We start from the raw sequence: 19,214 nt of genomic DNA on the forward strand, positions 1-19,214 counted from the left end.
ATACTTCATTAAAATCAAAACCTTAAAGACCCATTTAAGAAACTCCTGGATGTCTATGCCTGGAAAATTCTTTAATTTTCAAAACAAACAGCCAATAAATTACCTTTAAGATAAAGAACACCTTGCTGTAAAATGAGCATGCATTCTGATTGCCTCCTGAAATTGTTTTATGTCAGTTTTTCAAGTGAAAAAATTTAGCTAGATTACTCAAACGAAAAAAAAAAGCCAAACAGAAAACAGAACCCAATCCGAAACACTTCTGTGTTGTGCCATACAGGTTTATACATGTTACAAGACACTGATAATGCTGAATATTTTTTTTCTTTTATTTTCCTTCATTTAGAAGAGATCCATCTGGACCAGGTACAGCCAACACGAGCAGAGACGCCTAGCTGAGTACTTATTTGTAACTGTTCTTCATATGGATGTACATTAGGTACTTCTCTCTGTAGTATTTCTGAGAATGCATGCTGTCATACCACAGCTTACACAGAACTCTCCAAGCTGCATGCTGCAGCCAAAGTATTTATTTCTTGTTGTAGTACTCGCAAACCATATCTCTAGACTGCACAATAGAGAAAACAGTTTTTAACCTATTTTACTAAAACTAGAAGAGATAGTAAGTCTGACTCAATTTCATATAAACTTAGCAAAGAAATAAAGGTCTCAAAAAGCAAAAATTTGTGACTACCCTGAGACTAAAGGAAGTGACATTGAGCATCCTATCTGGAAGCAGCCAGATGGTAAATCAACACCTGTATACTGACATGCTTGTGGCTGCAGACTAGCCACGCAGTGCTCCTTGCACAGTGAGTGTGACAGCTAAAGAAGTCAAGGTTAGCAAGTGAAAGAAAAAGAGATTAGTATGAAAAAATCCTATTTTTTAATCATATCTGTGTTTCACAGATTTATTCATGTATCAGGCTGCAACAGATGAAAAGTGGAAAGAAACAGTGTGTTAGAGACTTTATTCCTTTTAATCAGGTTGCTTCAAATAACTGAGTTTAGTGAAACGTAAAAATTGCTGCTAAAGGTAAGTAAAAGACAAGACATATGAAGATGGATTCATACAACCATACAGATTCTCTCCAGGTTTTTCATAATGTGATCTCAGGGATGGGTTTCATTTGTAATTTCTGGGAAGAGCTCCTTCCTCGCATTGAAGATTCTGTCTGTTTAATCTCCGTATAAATATGGTTTGTGCTTTTGTACCTTACATTAGAAAAATCTACAATGATTTTACAGTTTCCATAACTCATGTAATATGAACAATTATCTATCATCTGTGAATTTGTGGTTCATCTATTTACTTTGTTTCTACAAAAAGTTGTTTTTCTTAAGTTTTAGCTTTCTTTATAACAAAGTGAAAGGAATTACAAAAGCTACATGAATGATATTTCCCATATTTTTAATGCTTTTTCTAATATTTATTTTTCAATCTTCTCCTAATAGGAAAACTCTTCCAAAAAGTTATGATATTATAGCTAGGGACAGCATTAGATAACATGCTCTTAGTTCGTTTTCACTGTATATTTAGACTTTTTGATGATTCATGTGTTTGTACCTATGTGTAACAAATGCCAAACCTCACAAGAATTAGCTTCCTACACTGCTAAATTTATCTCTCTTATCTAGAGATCATAGGTACTCCACGGATTTAAAAACCTTAGTCTTCCTATACTAAGGTCTAATCATCAGATAAAGACATGCTCTGAAGTTCTTGAGCACAGCTGCTGAGGCCATGTAAGAAACAGCAGTAAACCAGTGCTTAAATTTTTGCATTCTAACACCTGCTTCTCAGCTCCCTGATGTGAATTATGCCACCTTAGAGCCCCTTACACAGAATCACACAGAATACTAGGGGTTGGAAGGGACCTCTGTGGGTGATACAGTCAGCACTACTTTTTTTTCCTCCCCAGAAGCAAAAAATTTATGAAGGAAATGGGTAAGATTTGGTAATGACAAGAATGAGATATGTATAATAATGTGGTTAAAGACAGACACTTATGCTCTGCAAGTGGGCTGCCTTTCCATATTACACAGTCCTTGCGAAAGTTTTGGATGGCTTGTTTTTCTCTAAAACGTCCACCATTAGACTCATAACTTTTCAAAATCCCTCCAATAGATTTTTACATGGAGTGCAGTACTTGTTGTTTTCTGGACACTCTGCAAAATAGATGCAATGTTCTTGCAACTAATAAAATAACAGAATTTTTAAAATCCTCTTTGGGTAAGGACTAAGGAGGGAATTCATTGTTTCACTGCAGCTGTAAAACTCCCAGGGAGAATGCCGCCCCTGCCTCCCAGCTAAGAGGCCTCTCAAGCAGGTGAACGGTATCTGTAACTGGCTGCCTGCCACCCTCCAAGAGCCCACAGAGCAGGAGGTGCTGGGGTCATGCTAATAATGGGAATGGATGTGACTGGGGCTTCCTGCACGCAGCTCTCCTCCGCTAATACAATAGTCTATAAACTGCTACAGCTGGGGCACAATTTGCCTCAGGGCTGATCTGTCCTCTGCTGGCAGTTAGAGAGCCACTATACCTCCGATATGCAAGGCATTTTTCTCTACATTGCTTTCTCAGCCTCTGCTCCTTTGTACTGATGAATCCTCTGCTTTGTCCACTTTACAATATGCCAACCACAGTGATGACCCGTAATAATAATAATAATAAAAAAAATGAAAACAGAGGCTGTCAAATTCTTAATGCAATAGAGAATTTTACTGAGTAAAAATGTTTAATCCTGGCTGGTTTATTAGTAAGTAATGCATTAACTCACATCTTTATCTTTACAGCTTTCTTCTAGAAGTGACTGCTGCGCGAAAGGTAGTGCCTGCTTACTTTAAAATCTGGCACATGCACACTAAGCAAAACTTTCCCCCTTGTTCACTTCAGAATCTTAGTAAATATTCTTTTCCTTTATGTGCACTTGCTTATGATACAGAAAAGTATATCACTGCAAATTTCACAAACCACTCTAGAGGGACTTAGGGGTTCTTGAATGTTTTAATGTATTTAAAATGGTTTGGTGTTTTGCTTCATTAAGCCAACTCCCTCTAGATACGTCCTACTTATACATAAAAATGTAACAGAAAAACATGCTGGGGGTTTTTCAGGGTTTCACTATCAGAATCTAGAAGCTAAAGAAGTTTTGCAAGGTGGTATGAATTTCCCCTGTGACCTATTTTGAAGGAAAGGACTGCTGTCCACAGCCCAGTCAGCTGGAAACCCTGCAAACAGCCTTCATCTATGTTGTGCTTCCAAGGGGAAAATCACTGCAAGGAAAAATGATTCTAGGGTCATTGACCCACAGTGACAATAACATGCCTTGGCCCACCCATGCAAGTAGTAAACTGCAGTCCTGCCATTCAGCCAATCTTTAGACCAGCTTTACTACACTCCTCATCTGTTGTGCTGTAGTCTTTCATTTCACTAAAAGAAAATGGGCAAGTTATAGCTGAAAACTAAAAAAAAGATCTAAGTCCATACTGTCTGACATAATGACTTATGCTGTTTCCAGCTGTGATTTTCAAAGCTATAAAAAAGTATTTAATTACTGATTAGAGGTAGAAGATTTTTGCAATGTAAGCTATCAGAGAGTAGGTATTGTTACTATTAAACTGGGAGAAAAAAAATTGTAGAAGAAATAATCATTAAGATGTTTAGTTGATTCATATGAGTAAGATTCTGACTCAAAGCAACATGGCTCTGAAAGGAACAAAGTAGTCCTCAAGAATGACAAAGGTGACCACATTTCCCCCCCTGGGAATAAGGAAGACATGGACCAGATGATCTGCTAAGGCAGTCTCTATTGCCTGGTCCTAATTTCTGAGTTGCTGTACTTAGATCTTTATGAATCTGTAGAGCTGGGCTACAAAGCTAAAAGATTTTGTTGATTAAATTGTCTTCAAATAGATGCTTCAAAGAATTCTTATACTACTATTTAAAGTAAATTACGGTATAATATTAGCTGATTAAGACAAGACTTCAAACTGAGTAATTTCCATCAGCTGGACATAACAGTAGTTAAAGAAATAATGACTAAATGGATAGCACCTGATGCAATTCATCATAATATAATGTGGCACAACAGAAAACAAGAACTTTTTTTTTTCCCCAAGAGGAAAGGAAAAGGAAAACCTGAAGATTAATTAGGGTCTGGGTTTTTTTTCTGAATCATTCTTACTTACATTAGTCAATCCTTTTACTGTAGCATCTCAGCATCCTACATGTTTTAATGCTCCTTCCTTCCAGAGTATAAAACTGTTTTCTCAATTACACTGTCATTTCCTCAAGGGACAGGATGTCTGGTGTTTTACATACTCTGCCTAACTCAACAGGACAGGTACTCAATGTTCTTAGGAACGAAACTAACTCTGAGTAATAACAGCTACAGTAGAACAAATGCTTTGAAATTAAAGTTTATTCTCTGAACAAAAATTTAAGATCACATAATTTAAAAGCTTCATACGTATTTTAAGACAAAATACCATTTCAAACTGTTTTTTTTCTTTTTAAATTGTATGCTACAAGATAAATAAGTCTTTTACTTTCCTGGAAAAAACAACCCATCCTCTCTGATCAGTTTTCAGTGACACCGTATCTGTAGAAGGGTCAGATATGCAGGAAGACTCAGTAACGGGGTTTTGAAAACAAGGCTTTCACAATTGAAGATTAACTAACCTTTATTAGCACAGGCCATCCACTTCAGGTTATCAGCAAAAGCAGCTTCTCTTCCAATCAGATAGGTAAAAATACGAACCTGAAAGGACAATGCAAAAGACCAAGTCAATTAATACTCATTTAAAACTTACACAGTGGAACTTCAGATACAGATGTGTAGCTCACATCAACAGACCCTTTCTAAAAACATATTACTGGTTAAACAGCACAGTGGGTTAAATAAAAGATCTCTGCCAGTAATGTTTTCATGGCAAAATGTGGCTTTTGTTCTATGTAACAGAGTGGCTGATCTCTTTGGATGTTTTTACTACCTGACTTCTAACTAAAGTTATGGTTAAATGGTTAAAGCATAAGTGAGAATAAACTAAAATCACTGGGATGCAAGACAAAACTGCATGTTTCAGACAAATCTGTTCTGCGCTTATGAATTCAGAAAATTGCTATGATGCGGAGGAAGAGGTACTTAATTAGCAAACACTTCTGTAAATAAAGGTTCTGAAATGCCAGGCAAGCAAATTCCCCTCAGTTTTGAAGGTTCATATGACACAGTATCTTTGTCAACTTACAGACAGGTACCCATAGGTGGCACCTGTGCCATCAAGTGATAAACAGCAGAATCAGGTGCAGGGCTGCCACATTTCCCAGACAGGAATATCTGTGCAAAAAGCTGTGCAGCTGGTCTATGCATGTGCATGTGCACAGACGTACACAGAGATCTTCATCCAAAAATCCTAGAAAATTGCTGCTTTCCTTAAAATTCTCCCCAGATAAAATTTCTTGGCAGAAAAGGGCATACTGTAGAAATGCTGGATGCAGGGTAGGCCTTGATAAATGCTAAATGATAACACTTGTTTGCCTGGACATCACAGTTCCATGTTACAGCACTTATATCCAAAACCGCGTTTTTGAGCAGCTTGAGGCAGCTGTCATTTCGAAAGCAAAGGAAAATTTCTAGTGAAATATTTCTCTCTTTGCTATACCATTTTCTCAGTTCTTTCTTATCAAATAGATATAGGTTCAGGATTGCGTTATTTTACAAGCCTTGAAAACAGCTGAAAATTTGCCCTCACAGTAGACCCATGACAGCATTTTCCACCTCATACTTTCTGCTCTCAACCCTATTCTATATATGTGAAGCTACAGCAAAGATAACTGAGTGGGTTTCAGCTAGACAAACAGAGAATAGAAAATGAACATGTTGTCCACAGCTTCCTCTACCTCACTAATACAAGTTTGCATGGCACTCGCAGCCCCTCTGTTCAGGTTGGGTTTGTAACCACCCATATGTGTGTGCTGAGCAAAGAAATCACTGTCCTGGGTCCCAGCATATTACATCTAGAAATCCCACACTGTTCCATACCTTCTTCATCTACCATATGACACAGCTGGGTAAAATGGAGCACAGTGAGCCTCACTTGATCCAACTAAGCTCCCAGCAAGAGAACTGGGAATAGCACCTGATAGCTACAGCTAAAGCCCATATTCTGCCTACTGTAGCCCTTGCCATGCTAAGGCTTATGCCTCTCATTCCACGTGCCTAAACATCCACAACGATATTCCCATTCCCTAATGAATTGTCCTGGCAAAAGAGGCCCAGTGCATACTGGGCCATATCAGCAAGAAGAATACAAAGTGATTATTCCCCTCTATTCCATTGTAAGACCACATCTGGAGTACTGAGCTCAGTTCTGGATTTCCCCATACAAGACAGACACTGACATATGGGAAAAGGCAGACTCTTCCTAAGGGTGGACTATGAGAGGACAACACAGCAAGGAACAGAACTCATAAGAAGGTCCTAAACAATCCTGATTCGATGTAAGGAAAAACATGAAGGTGATGAAATACTGGAAAACATTGCCCAGAGATGCTGCAGAACCTGCATCCTGAGACATCCTCAAAATCTGACCAGACAAGTTCCCGAGCAGCCTGATCTAACTTCACCTGCTCTGAGCACGGGGTTGGACAAGATGATTTCCAGAGGTCCCTTCCAATCTGAATGAATCTATGAAATTAGTAAATTTAATTTCTACACAAGAGATTAGAACATTTGACTGATTTTCTAATAAAATAACTTGTTCTACATTTTGTGGGTTTTGAAGATAAAACAAACATTAATTTAGGACTGGAAATTGACAATTTGTAGCTGTAAACATGGTGCTATCATTATGTATGGGAAGAAAGAAAATTATGAACTCCATATTGTGACACTAAAAAGTGTAACTAAACTCCACATCAGATCCTTTTATCTTTTTATCAGTATACTTAATAGAATCATCATTATCTAAACTTTGTCATCATCATTAAAGCTGTACACAACAAAATATGCTCCAGAACATTTTATTCAATAGCTAATTGGGTCTCACATTCACAAAATAGACATGCTTAAATTAGACAGAATGCTAATTACACAGAAAGAAATGTCATGATGTTTATGAAGACCTCTAATTAAATTCATCTGCAATTTTTAAAAAATCAAATAATTAAATCTCTTATAATTTTTTCAATTAGCACTTCTTTCTCACTCACAGCGAGACAAAAGAAATTATTTGTAGACTATGCAGAGGTTCCCGTATGTTTTTTTCCACAAAAGTAGTTTTAAAATGTCTTTGAAATTTCCCTCTTTACTGTCAGTTGTGATACTACATTCCCTCACTGCCTTTTTGTCCATTTTCTTAATGGCCAGATTCTGTTTCTAGGTATACATGATGTTTTGCATTATTATCATGCCTACAGACCAGATTTCAATCATAAAACTTTTCAGTCTTTCAAACATGAAATGTACATAGAACTCAATCATGATTTATATTGTTTAAAAATTATACACATTGTGTACTGTTGTTAATTAGTTTGAATCAAACAGTGTGCGTAATGTTACTCTAAGACTCTAAAGAACACAGCATTAAACAAAAGAATGGTACATTTATGCTTTGTTGACGGCTATGAAAAGCATTAACAAAGAAAATCTTTACTCTCTAAACACATGAAAGGGCACAGTAAGATTTACAACTTCAAAATACAGCATAAATCACTGTCACAGTTTATCTTCCTGAAAATGATGCTCAACTATAGCCTATGATGAGACTGAATACATCTGAGAGATTTATATTTAATGATCTGCTTTAATCTATAAAGAATCAAACTACACTCTGTTCCTAATAAAAGGAGACTGGCCTTATCTAAAAGGATGAGCAATAAGCATGATAATAGGCGTAGGCAGCAAACTAACTGCATTAAACCTACAAAAAAAAAAAAACATTTCAACAAATCAGTATCATAGATCATCATGAGGAATGGGCTGCCTCTGTGATACTGTTGCAAGGATTTTAATGATTTTCTCTGAGTAGATTTTATCTGCAGTTTCGCTAGAAAATATTTTAAGCGTCATAAAAAATACTGCTAATTGTTTGTCATTACTTGAAAAAATAAAACCAAAAGCTGTAGACAGCTAGCACTGAAGATGAGAGATCAGAGATTAAGTACTGCTTTCTTCCACTGTCCCAATCAGCTGGGTATTTTTCTCTACGTACTTTTTACTGTGCCTGTTATATAAATGATGTTTATCAGTGTCAACATGAAGTATAAGATTTTTTATAAAATGAAATATAAGGTAAACTATAATTTTAAAAACCCAATCCTATACTGCTTATTACTTCATAGAATGTCATTATTCCTAGTAGCTTCGTAAGAAAATAACCATGTAAGGTCACAGAAAGGTATTTTAGTTAAAAATAATGCCACTGATACATTAAAGTTTTTCTTTTACATTCACCTCAATGATAAATTAATAGGTATTATGAATGTTGTGTAATACTCCATTCAGAACAGTGAGAAAAATCCTCAAAATCAAAATCAGCTCTGATGGCAAAGAACTCTTATTATAGCTCTACTTGGAAAAGTTTAATTTGATCAGTTCATTGAACCTACCTGTGTATCTTTAATTCACTGTGAGCCTGAAGCAGGAAACACTCATAAGTGCCTAAACATTCACTGTAGAAGTAATTTTACAAAACAAATGCTTGCCATATTATTTTCTTCTTTCAGAGACCACAGAAATGACTTAGGTAATAAATGGTTAGAATTAGAACTTGCCTGAGTAAGTCTGCATTCTAAATCCTATTTTTCTAAACAAACCTGGATCTACATACCTTTTATAGTAGTTTTGATCTCTGGATAGGTATTTTATGTAATAATTCTAGATGTTCTGGTACCATCCACGGTATAGTACCATTAAACAAGGACAAAGTTACTGCGGTCATATACCTGTTTTCTGCATCTACATAAAAGTATAACTAAGTTTTACAGAAATACTACATTAATTTAGCAGGGTAAGTTCAAATTACTTCAGCTTCTGAACATGGACAAGACCTATGCAGAACACATACAGACACAACAGAAACTATGAGTTTTGATAAGTATCTATACTATATACATACATATCGATACACCCGTAACAGTATCTTATGGTACAACACTTAATGGTAGGACACTAAGAAATCTTTTGAATCCATATGAAGTGAACATTTTAGTCATGGCAGACTGAATAAATTCAAAGCTGTTATGGACCAGTCCCAGAAGATCCAGTAACAACATTTACATAGTCTACATATGCTCCGGCTAACTGAGTATAAGCCAAATGAGAAAAACAACTTTCAATATCCAAGCGTTGTGACTGCATCAAGAGACTGTTTCCATATGAGAAGGAATCTGCATCAGAGGGTATAAGTACCTCTCTGGCAAAAAAAATATGACAGAAAGAGAGCCCTTCAGTTCTGGATAATTTTGAAAGCTTTGTAAGATATCTGAAAGAGATACCTCAATCAAAATATTTTCAATGTCTGACCTGTAAAATATGATAGCAACTATATTAAAGGCTTAACATGAACTGTTAGCTGTCGAGAAAGGAAATATTCTCAGGCAGAAGCACTAGTTTTGAATTGTTATATCCTACCTACAAAAATGAAAGTTGTAGATGTTGTCAGATTCACTGAAAGCAAAGCAAAGCTTACTCCAAGAGCAAAAGCTTTAATTTTGGAACTGTACTTGCAATTCCTGCACAGTGTGTAGCTCCTACAGATGTGCCATAGATTACTATTTTTTTAAGCCAATGTTCACAGAAAATGGAGTGAGAACTCCACGGTAACTTTATAGAAACTGAAAGGACAGTGGAACTAGAATCTTTAATAGAGTTTGTGACTTTCTCAATTCATATTTTTCTACAATTTTCTAAAGCGGGTGTTGAATGGCAAAGAATACCATTTGAGATGGATGTATTTTAATTATCTTTAAAATAGCAGCTGTAGAAACCTCCCATATATTACCTCGTTATTACGTCTCATTCCTGACCTAGAAGGATCAACTCTGGGAAAGAGCACTCTATTCAGTTACTATTCTTACTAAAAGATTGCTGCATAAGCTCAAATGATTCTGAACTGTAGAATTGTATCCATGTTAAGGAACAGACCAATTTCAACAGTGTATTTTATGACACCCAGCTTCTATGTGCAAGATTGTGGATTCTGGTCCAAACCACTAGACCACAGTGAGCTGGTAAGAAGCAGCACAACATGTCAACAGTTGTCACAAGTTGTGCTGGTAACTATTCCCATGTATACAGCAGAATTAAATAATATTAAGGTGTTGAACCACCAAGCTCAGTAGTTCAGACAAAACTGAACACAAATCTTACACTGAGTAAAATACTAAAATTAACAGTAAATACTTAACTGCATATATTATCATTATTTTTAACTTGCTTTCTCTCTGGTTTTCCAGTCTCTCTTTTACACTCTTGTTGCCTTACCTAGGCACAGACCATGGTTTGGATTACACAGGTGGTTTGCTCTCTATTATTCATTGCATCCCCTCAAATTTTGAAAAATAAGAGAGTACTGTTAATAAGTTTCTTGCTATAACAGCTAGGGAATATTCTGAAGTTTGAACCTTTAAACTTCGGACAGACGGCTTATAGAAAGTCTCAGAGATGCATACACTCAACCATTAGTGAGGAAACCTAAGAATGATGATTTAAATGACAGGTATTTCGGTGCTAACCACTTCATCTGAAATACCCACTTAACAATTACATCCATTATGCATGGACTAATCTGCAGTCCCTGAACTGTCCTCACTTCTGAAACTTCATTTAACAAGCAGTACAGCAAAGAGAATAGGGACCTCCTTCTACCTATGTTAAGCAAGACAAGTCAATCTGCAAGATTCTACACACTGGAACTGTGAAGTCATATTTTCATGCCAAACAGCTGGTAAAATAGTATTTCCAGAAACTTAAAATACAGCGTGGGAGGCGAAATGGGAATTCTGCTTGCAGCTGACCGTGCAGACCTGTTTGCAGCTGCAAACTATTTCATGGACACCTTCAGCAAAATAGCCTTTCCTTTCTGGCTCAGCAAGGAATAAAAATAGTCCTGTGGCAAGAGCTGTGGAATTTAACTTATAAGTGGGATATAGGGATGAAATTCAAGTTCCCATAGTTATAAGTTATGGTGGTCCAAGAACGCCCAGCTAGTCTCTGCATAGATGAGCGAATGGACTGATTGGGAACAATGGATCAACGTGAGAATAAGTGATTGCCTGAACTCCTAAGTAGCCTCACCACAAAGAATTAGCTTAATTGTTACAGGAACTCTCAAGGTGGAGACAATTTGGGACAGTCCTGGAGGTTTTCCCAGGCAACTCATGCTGTGGCTAGAGCACATGACAGGCACTACTGTATACTTCAAAGTGTTAATTAGCTACTTGGTTGCAGAATCTGGCCATCCCAGAAACTTCTTCAGGCAATTCCTGCTGCACAATTGACCAGACTCTACAGAGAAAAGATACATGCATAGTATCATAGTAGAAAGCCTGAGGAAAGTCACATAGGAGAGTCATTTAAACATACTCAAGATAGTTAGGAAATATTTTGTACATAATGTAAGATAATAAATAGATAATAAATTGGAGTAGTGATCTACAACCACATGCCAGCCGGAAATAAATATTCAGCAGAACAGTAATTCAGAGCATCTCACACAATACAGCTGAACACACTGTTGCAAGGACCCTGATCATCTAGACAGCGTGGGATAATCCTTTTCAAGATGCTTGATTCCCCACTTGATTATTACCCTATCCAATGACTCCCTACAAATGGTTTAACATTCTGGTCTTTGCAACAGTCTCAATGGTGCACTGATGAAAGCTCTTCTACTTTTCATTTGATCAACAGTTAAGAAAACGACAGTAGGAGCAGGTGAGACCAGAGCTGTTCTAGATTTGATTTACATGCTGTAATTCACAATTCACAAAAGCAATTCTTGAATTGCCTGAATTTTGTTAACCTAATAATAAAAAAGGCTGCCATTTATTTGGGTCTCTTGGACTTGTTAATACAACTTTTCAAAAAGAAAAACAGATGGTCTCCCTTAAGATACTTTAACCTGTGCTGCATACTGTCATTGAAAAGTGAAGATGGGCATCCCAGATGACTTATTTTTGTATTGACATTTCTTTTCCTAATCTGCCTAAACATATTCATGTGTTATCTAAAAGGCACTGAACATTTACACAGGTTAGCATATACAAAAAAAGTTGAAGTGTTTCTTTATCTTTGATTAAAAGCAGAGCAGAATGATTAATAATTTTCATTAAGAACTGGTGCCACTTCTCTAAATGCAACCCCAGAGCTACATTCTCAAAGTCCGTTGCTGACAAAAAGCAAAGTTCTGGTTCACTCTCTTTGATTATGACTAAGAAAGCACACGTGAAGAATACAGGGAAACTTAACAGAGCTTAAGGTGAAAAGAAAAATGATCATTCTGAAATTCTCATATGCACCCCTTCTAGGCAGATCCATTTTTCTATTCAGAAAAATAGCATTAGGGAGGTTCCCCATTCTCTGAAAGTCTACCAAGAGGTAAAAAAATAACATGGGGGAGAAAAAAAAGGGCAAAAGTTAACTCTACAAGCTGTAATTTTTGGTGGCAGATTTGACAATTTCATCATATTATCACGTTCTAATTTGCCAAAGTCAACTTCTGATTCTATTCTTTTGCTATTTCAGTTTTATGTTGTAAATTACCTGTCTCTTCAAACCAGCTTCTCTTTCTGTTGATCATGAATTTTTCATGCTCTATTTCTTCTTACCCTTTATTATAGTGGAAATATTCTTAAAATTAGTTATCCAGGATAAATTTATAAACTCTTCATCCTTTAAGCCTCAATAACTGGCTTCTCTTCCTTGGGGTCCTGCTGTTTTTATGATTTTCTGATGTCTTTTTTTAGGTCCAAACTCCAGAAATAATGTAAACTTACTTCCTAATTTAGAAAAAGCTTGAGGTTTTATTTATGCTTCCACAGCTTCCCTTACAACATTAGACTGTGCCTGTTGCCACTTCAAGATTGGTCTCCAATATCACTCCTCCTTACATAATCTTCTCTTCCTATTCCTCTCCCTCCCGCATCCTTTCGTACAGCTCTACCCCAGAAGACACTAATGGGAAAAGGGGAAATCAATGCTGCAGTTTGTCCCTGTGTTAAGTAAATGACGTTACCCTGCCACACTTCCCTGTGAGAAACAGTGTGGATGCAGTCATTAATGGGGTTTTGAGAGTCATACTGGATCCACTCATCCAGATCAGAAAGATTCACATTCAAAATATCTGGACAGGTCACAGGTCTTTGCACAAGTAACCTTTCCAAATCTGAAAAGGGAAAAGTGTTGAGTCTGTAAAATGTATCGATTTTTGAGATGTGTTATAGCTTCTAACTTTAACCTCCACACACACAAAACAATCCAAAAATAATACACAAATTCCAAGTGTACTCCGGTGTACCTGGTTGTTGCAAAGGGCATAACCATACAGGGCAATGAACAGGCACGGGAAAAAGAGCAGTAGAAATATAAGTTTACTCTAGAGATGTCACCTTATCTCTGAAAGTCTTCATAGATTTTTTAATTTTAGTTCTTTTTTAATTACAAAGTGGTGAAAAAATGAGTTAAGGATCTATTTGCATTGATAAGTTAGCAGGAAATTCCACTAAGACAATGCTTTAAGTGAGCACACAAAAAATCTACTGATGAGGGCTACAAAGCCCTGTGATACAATGCAAGACAGCATTACCATAATATCTTCTACCCTATTAGAGACCTTTAGCCTATGAGGTGCTGAAAGACTCAACTTACACTGCACTCAGTGCAAGGAAGACATGGAATTGAAGCTATTACCTCATGAAATTGAATCCTTAAACATTAAGTTACTCAGTAAAAGGTTCTTCATTGTTCATTTTCCTCCTGTAGTATTTAAAATACCTCTTTTGGACAAGTTTGCATTTATACGTTTCCTCATGTTTTGTCCTTCCTGCAACTGCACACTGTACCCAGAGAACTTTATAACAGTGTTTTCTATTATAGTAGAATCTGAAATACTGTGCTTTGTACCCTAAATATTGGTGGGACAGTGAACAGAGGCAAACCTTAAATAATTAACAGGACTATTCAACTGGAAAACAAGATGTTGTAAGCAAAAACAGTAACAAAGAAAAAACACTCTGTCTGGGGATCATCAAGCAGCTGAGCCCTTCTTTCCCAAACATCCGTATCACCAACAGCTCTTTGTACAGATCGACCTCAGAAAACACGTAAACATGTGCAGGAAGAAAGGAAACTGATGCTGCAGTTAATCCCCTGTGGTCAGGGGACAGCATTACTATGTCACACTCGCCTGCCAGGAGCATTTCTATATCTACCCTCCAGGTCTAGGGCTGCTGAGGGTCACTTTTAGACCACTCAAAAGCTACACTTTTTACACAAGACATCGAGTGAGGGTATTTCTTCCAGCACTGAAAATGTGTTGACACTTTTTGTCAATTTACAGAAACTTATAATGTAGCTCAAGATTTATGAAGAATAATTTGCCACTGTCATAATTCACCCAATACATTAGGAATATTGTTAGAAGAGGAAGACGAGATTATGCTATTTTACACTGTTACAGGATAGAGCACGATGAGAAAGTGTCCAACACCATATTAGCACAAGGCTTACTGCTTCCCTAAAGAAGCTGGATGGCTGACATTGTTCTGAAAGGAACAAGACATCGCAGGCCTTCTACACGGTACACAACTTATAGCTGCTTTATACATCCTGAATTACTGGTCATGAGAACTGAGCAAGATCAGTTCCCTCGCAGGCAGATTAGCTTCAAATGGCACAGCAAGAGCTTATCACTAAAGAATTATATATAAAGATTTGGCAGAGCCAATAGTTTGTATTAAAGAGCTATTTAAGATTTGGCATTTAACAGCAAAACAAAAAAAAAGCCACAAAATAGGTCTAAGAAACATCTAATACTTTCTAGCTTATCTTTCCTGCTTAGCGTGCAGCATATATTAATGATGTTAAATAAGCAACCAATATGTACAAAGTCTAATACAACAGTATGTATCTTGAATGTACTAAATTCTTCTTAGCAGTGTAGCAGCTAATTCAGGAAAGAAAATTTTCACAGATTTTGAGAATATTAAACTTTTGGGCTGAGACCACATCTAGAAAATGACATCCCAGAGACTCCTTTTCAAATAGTTATGATTATTTGGGGAAATAAAAACAATACCAAACCCCAACTTGTTATCTTCACTGTAACTTATACTTTCAGCACAAGCTGTAATATTTCTCCCACTTTTACAAATTACTTTGAGACCAATAGCTAAGTGTGTTATAAATATTTCAGATATACCTACAGAGTGCCAATAAAATCTTTATACAGCACCTCCAAATATTGTATATATACTCCACACTTTTACTGAAGAACTCTTTTCGAAATATTGTACTGAGTTTTAGAAAATTTTATTTATTCTACTTTTTATATCCTTCCACTAGTAAGGCCAGCCATGGTACAATGAGTTCAACCATATGGGGTATAGAGGGAGAGGAAAATTTAAACTCACGGTTTTATAACTTTCAAAAATCATATGACATTAGTTTTCTATCATAATAATGTTACTATTTCAAAGTAAAATATGATACTAATTACTGGAGCTAAGAACAAGTTCTGTGTTCTCATCTGAAAAGCTAAAGAAATTTTTGTTTCCTGTCCTGGCATGCAAGTTTCCAGATCAGTCATTCCAAACTACTAACATCCAAGCTAGATGAGCTACTTAAGGATAATTCTACTATGCCTCTTATTGCCATTCTTCAAAATGCTGGTGGACTTGCTGAAATGTAGAACAGATATTTTCTTCTTTAAATGCAAAATAGCAGCCTAAACAAATTAATTGGTCTGAATGGAGAGGAGGGGAAAGGATTAGAGCAGAAACCATGACATAACCAAGTTTCTTGAATATAACTGAAGCTTCTGTGGAAAAAACAGGCTCATACAATTTCTGCTACTACACTACTTGGCTTTCTGGTATATCTACTAATATTTTTTGCAAGAATCCATGGGAAAAGATCAAAATCAGACTAAATTCTAAGTAACAAAATACTTCCAATGTCTCCACTTCTGCTATTACCTAGTTTCAGGATGTAACATAGAACAATGGTAACTCATTTGCAGTATACTTTACTGTGCATGGTGCAGACACAGATTAGAGGATGACATAATGGATAAAGCACTGGCCTTTCACCCTTGGGATTTTGCGCAGCCTGCAGTCCTATCAGATAATGGGTTTGGCAATCTCCGCTAGTCTCTTTTGGACACTAATCCCCACTACAGAATCTCTATAATTCATCATATAATTTAATACACCTGGCAACCTTACCACCAGTTCATTCTTTTGTTACGTAATGGCCCAAAGTGAAGTCAAGAGTGGTTAATGCTCTGACAACCAGCTATTATCTCCCATAACAGCTGATTTCAAGGGGATTATTGCAGTCATAAACCATTTTATAAAAATTGGCAACTGGGAAAGTAGTGTAACAAAATAAGGTGATATTTAGAAGTTTTATCACTGATTTTCTACCAATCTGTAATGGAGTTTCTAGCATCCAAAAATTGCTGGAGAGGAAACTTGAGATTAAAGGTACAGATCACACGCCAAGATTCCGAGGCCTGAACAAGCTTATAGCCAGAAAAGTATGACTATTTTGAGGTTACAGATGCTTTTTGTCTTTCTTTGTCAAACAGACAGTATATTTCTTCTTTATTATGTATGAGTTACTAGTTCACCTCTTCCCTTTATCAGCGCTCTTCCCTTTTCACTTTGAAGTATTTCACCACTGTTATTACTCAGTTTTAGATCCACAGCGTTGTTCACAAATGAACAAGGGACTTCACTGCTATCAGGACCAATCAATTGCTGGGGATATGAGAGAGTCTTCAGGCAAGACAAAGAGGACTTGTACTCAGTTTATGGGATGAGAAATCAGCTCAGTGGAACTGTGGGAAAGGTTAGAAAGAAGATGAGTAGATGAGACTCCAGTCTAAACTACAGTGGAATTACCAGACAATAATACCAAGGTACTCATAGTCAACCAAAGTAGCATGCACGATTCTCACTGGAAATAAGAATCAGTTCTACAAATTTGTAAAAAGGCTTTAAAAATTTCACCAGCTAAAATCTGACAGAATGTAATTGTTTTCTGAGCACCAAATTCTGTTACCAAAGGCAAAATGATTTGGTAGACATCAAACTGTAGAAGGATAATTGAAAAAGATATCAGATGCGAGGTCCTTCTAGGCCCTCTGGTAGGTCCACTAAGCCACATCTGTGCAATGCCATTTTACGTATTATAGGATAGTAGCATTAGTTTGATGCTATACATTTAGTCAACAAATTGTTTCATAGAATAAATTTTGCACAACGAAAAATAAATCAGTAAAACAAAGCCAGAAAAAATTTGAACCATAGCCACTCCTGCTCTCACTGAGAGGCATTACTAAAAATGTCCAGTTGAACAAAATAGGACCTGTTTCATGGAAGATTTACAGAATTGTGTTGAAGTGAGCTTCTGTATTTCATGACTCTGGATATCCTCTACGTGTCCTTTTTCATGCAGACTTGACTTGAGTAAGCTTTCCTTCACTGCAAGGAGATGTAAATACCTGCCAGTACTTTGAAACAACCATTTTAGGTAAAAGTCAATGTGGTGCTGAGCTCAACTTTGTAACCCTATGTTTGGTTCTGTACAACTGAACTTTATGTTAGTTTTTATAGTAACTTCAGTGGCAAAAGATTCAAGTTCTAGAAATCCACCAGCAACAGAAATAGTTTTATAATGTAGCACAGAAAACCATAGAGAGATATATGCAGAGAATGTAAAGAATTTTGCAAATTACAAGCATAATATAGAATAAAACTGAAGGCTTTCTTTAGAAGAACAGGAAAAATGTTTGCGCACAGAATTTTAGGATTACCTTACTAATTCATTGAAACCAAAAATCAGCTAAAGCAAAAGCTGCAAATGCAGATACTGGTCTGATGGAACAGCAGACCCACGGTCTGGCAAACCGTGGTAGGAATGTATGTTTATTGTTGGACTTCCTGCGAGTAGAAGCACTACAATTTCTTTAAGAAAATCTTTCTGAAAATGTGGAGTTAGTGCACAGAAGAATAAATGAAATTTTACATAAAAACTGTCTGATACACTGAAAAACATTTAATCCTTCAGACACTGTGTATATACACCCTGAATTGTTGGAACCATCAAAGTGTTACACGAAGGACATTCGACATCATATTTGTTTATCTTGACATTTCAACCAACTGCAGGCAATTGCTGCTCAGAGTGTCATAGCATACCAGTCAGTATTAAAATGACTATACATCCTTTAAGTTTATCTTTGATTAAAACTTAAATTTAGCTCTACTTTATCATTTTTGTAGCCCTCCAGCATCCATGTGTTCTCACAGTTAGGTCAAGTCAAACTAAATATTTAATACACTGTTCTAATTAGCTACAAACTATTACCTGATTTAAGTCTGTAAATGAATGTGAAAAGACTCTGGAGGCCTAACGTTAACCTTCATCCACTCCAGTTATATGACAGAAATTACAGGCTCTAATTAGACTCTTTAAACTGCAAAGAAATAGAATTTTCATAACCAGCTTGGGACAGGGCAAATTGCTTCTACCCTGATCCACTTATCCTTGTACAACACCATACAGAAGACTCATGTTGTCTGACTTACACAGCTCATATTTCTCCCAAATTAATGAGCACTCAAATTATTCCAGCTGCCCCCTTGGCACGGAGAAAAATTGAAAATCCATGGCTGCCAAGTGACATGTATAACCCAGCTGCTAAATAAAATGTGCTTAAGGGGACACAGCTGTTGAGGTGCCTATTTACATTAAAATATGTCCACCGATACAGAACAAATGCCTGAAGACAGCAAACAGCTTACAACACTTTGTTTAACCCTTTCATTAAATCAGGTCACAAACATTTGCAGCATCATTTAAAGGCTAGACGTAAAAGTATGGCCTTTTCACCTTATGATTTATTTCTTCTAATGTGTCTGATCTTGGAAACTTTGATTTTGTTTTGCAGAACTGGTAAATTCAGAGGAACCACATTAAATAGTACA

The 19,214-nt window shown here is 36.5% G+C and overlaps 1 protein-coding gene across 5 annotated transcripts in view; it reads right to left on the minus strand.

The window, feature by feature from the left end:
• The window catches only part of CACNA2D3 (calcium voltage-gated channel auxiliary subunit alpha2delta 3), a 472,558-nt gene that overhangs the window by 164,166 nt on the left and 289,178 nt on the right, over nucleotides 1-19,214 (minus strand). For all 5 annotated transcript variants that reach the window (XR_012765257.1, XM_075432892.1, XM_075432891.1 and 2 more), the window contains one exon: nucleotides 4,683-4,761. Coding sequence is in view for 4 of the 5 variants with exons in the window: in XM_075432892.1 (XP_075289007.1) it covers nucleotides 4,683-4,761 (79 nt within the window). In the remaining variant the exon portion in view is untranslated. The remainder of the gene's footprint in view (nucleotides 1-4,682; nucleotides 4,762-19,214) is intronic.

This window comes from Opisthocomus hoazin, chromosome 11, assembly GCF_030867145.1.
Source record: "Opisthocomus hoazin isolate bOpiHoa1 chromosome 11, bOpiHoa1.hap1, whole genome shotgun sequence".
Lineage (NCBI taxonomy): Eukaryota > Metazoa > Chordata > Aves > Opisthocomiformes > Opisthocomidae > Opisthocomus > Opisthocomus hoazin.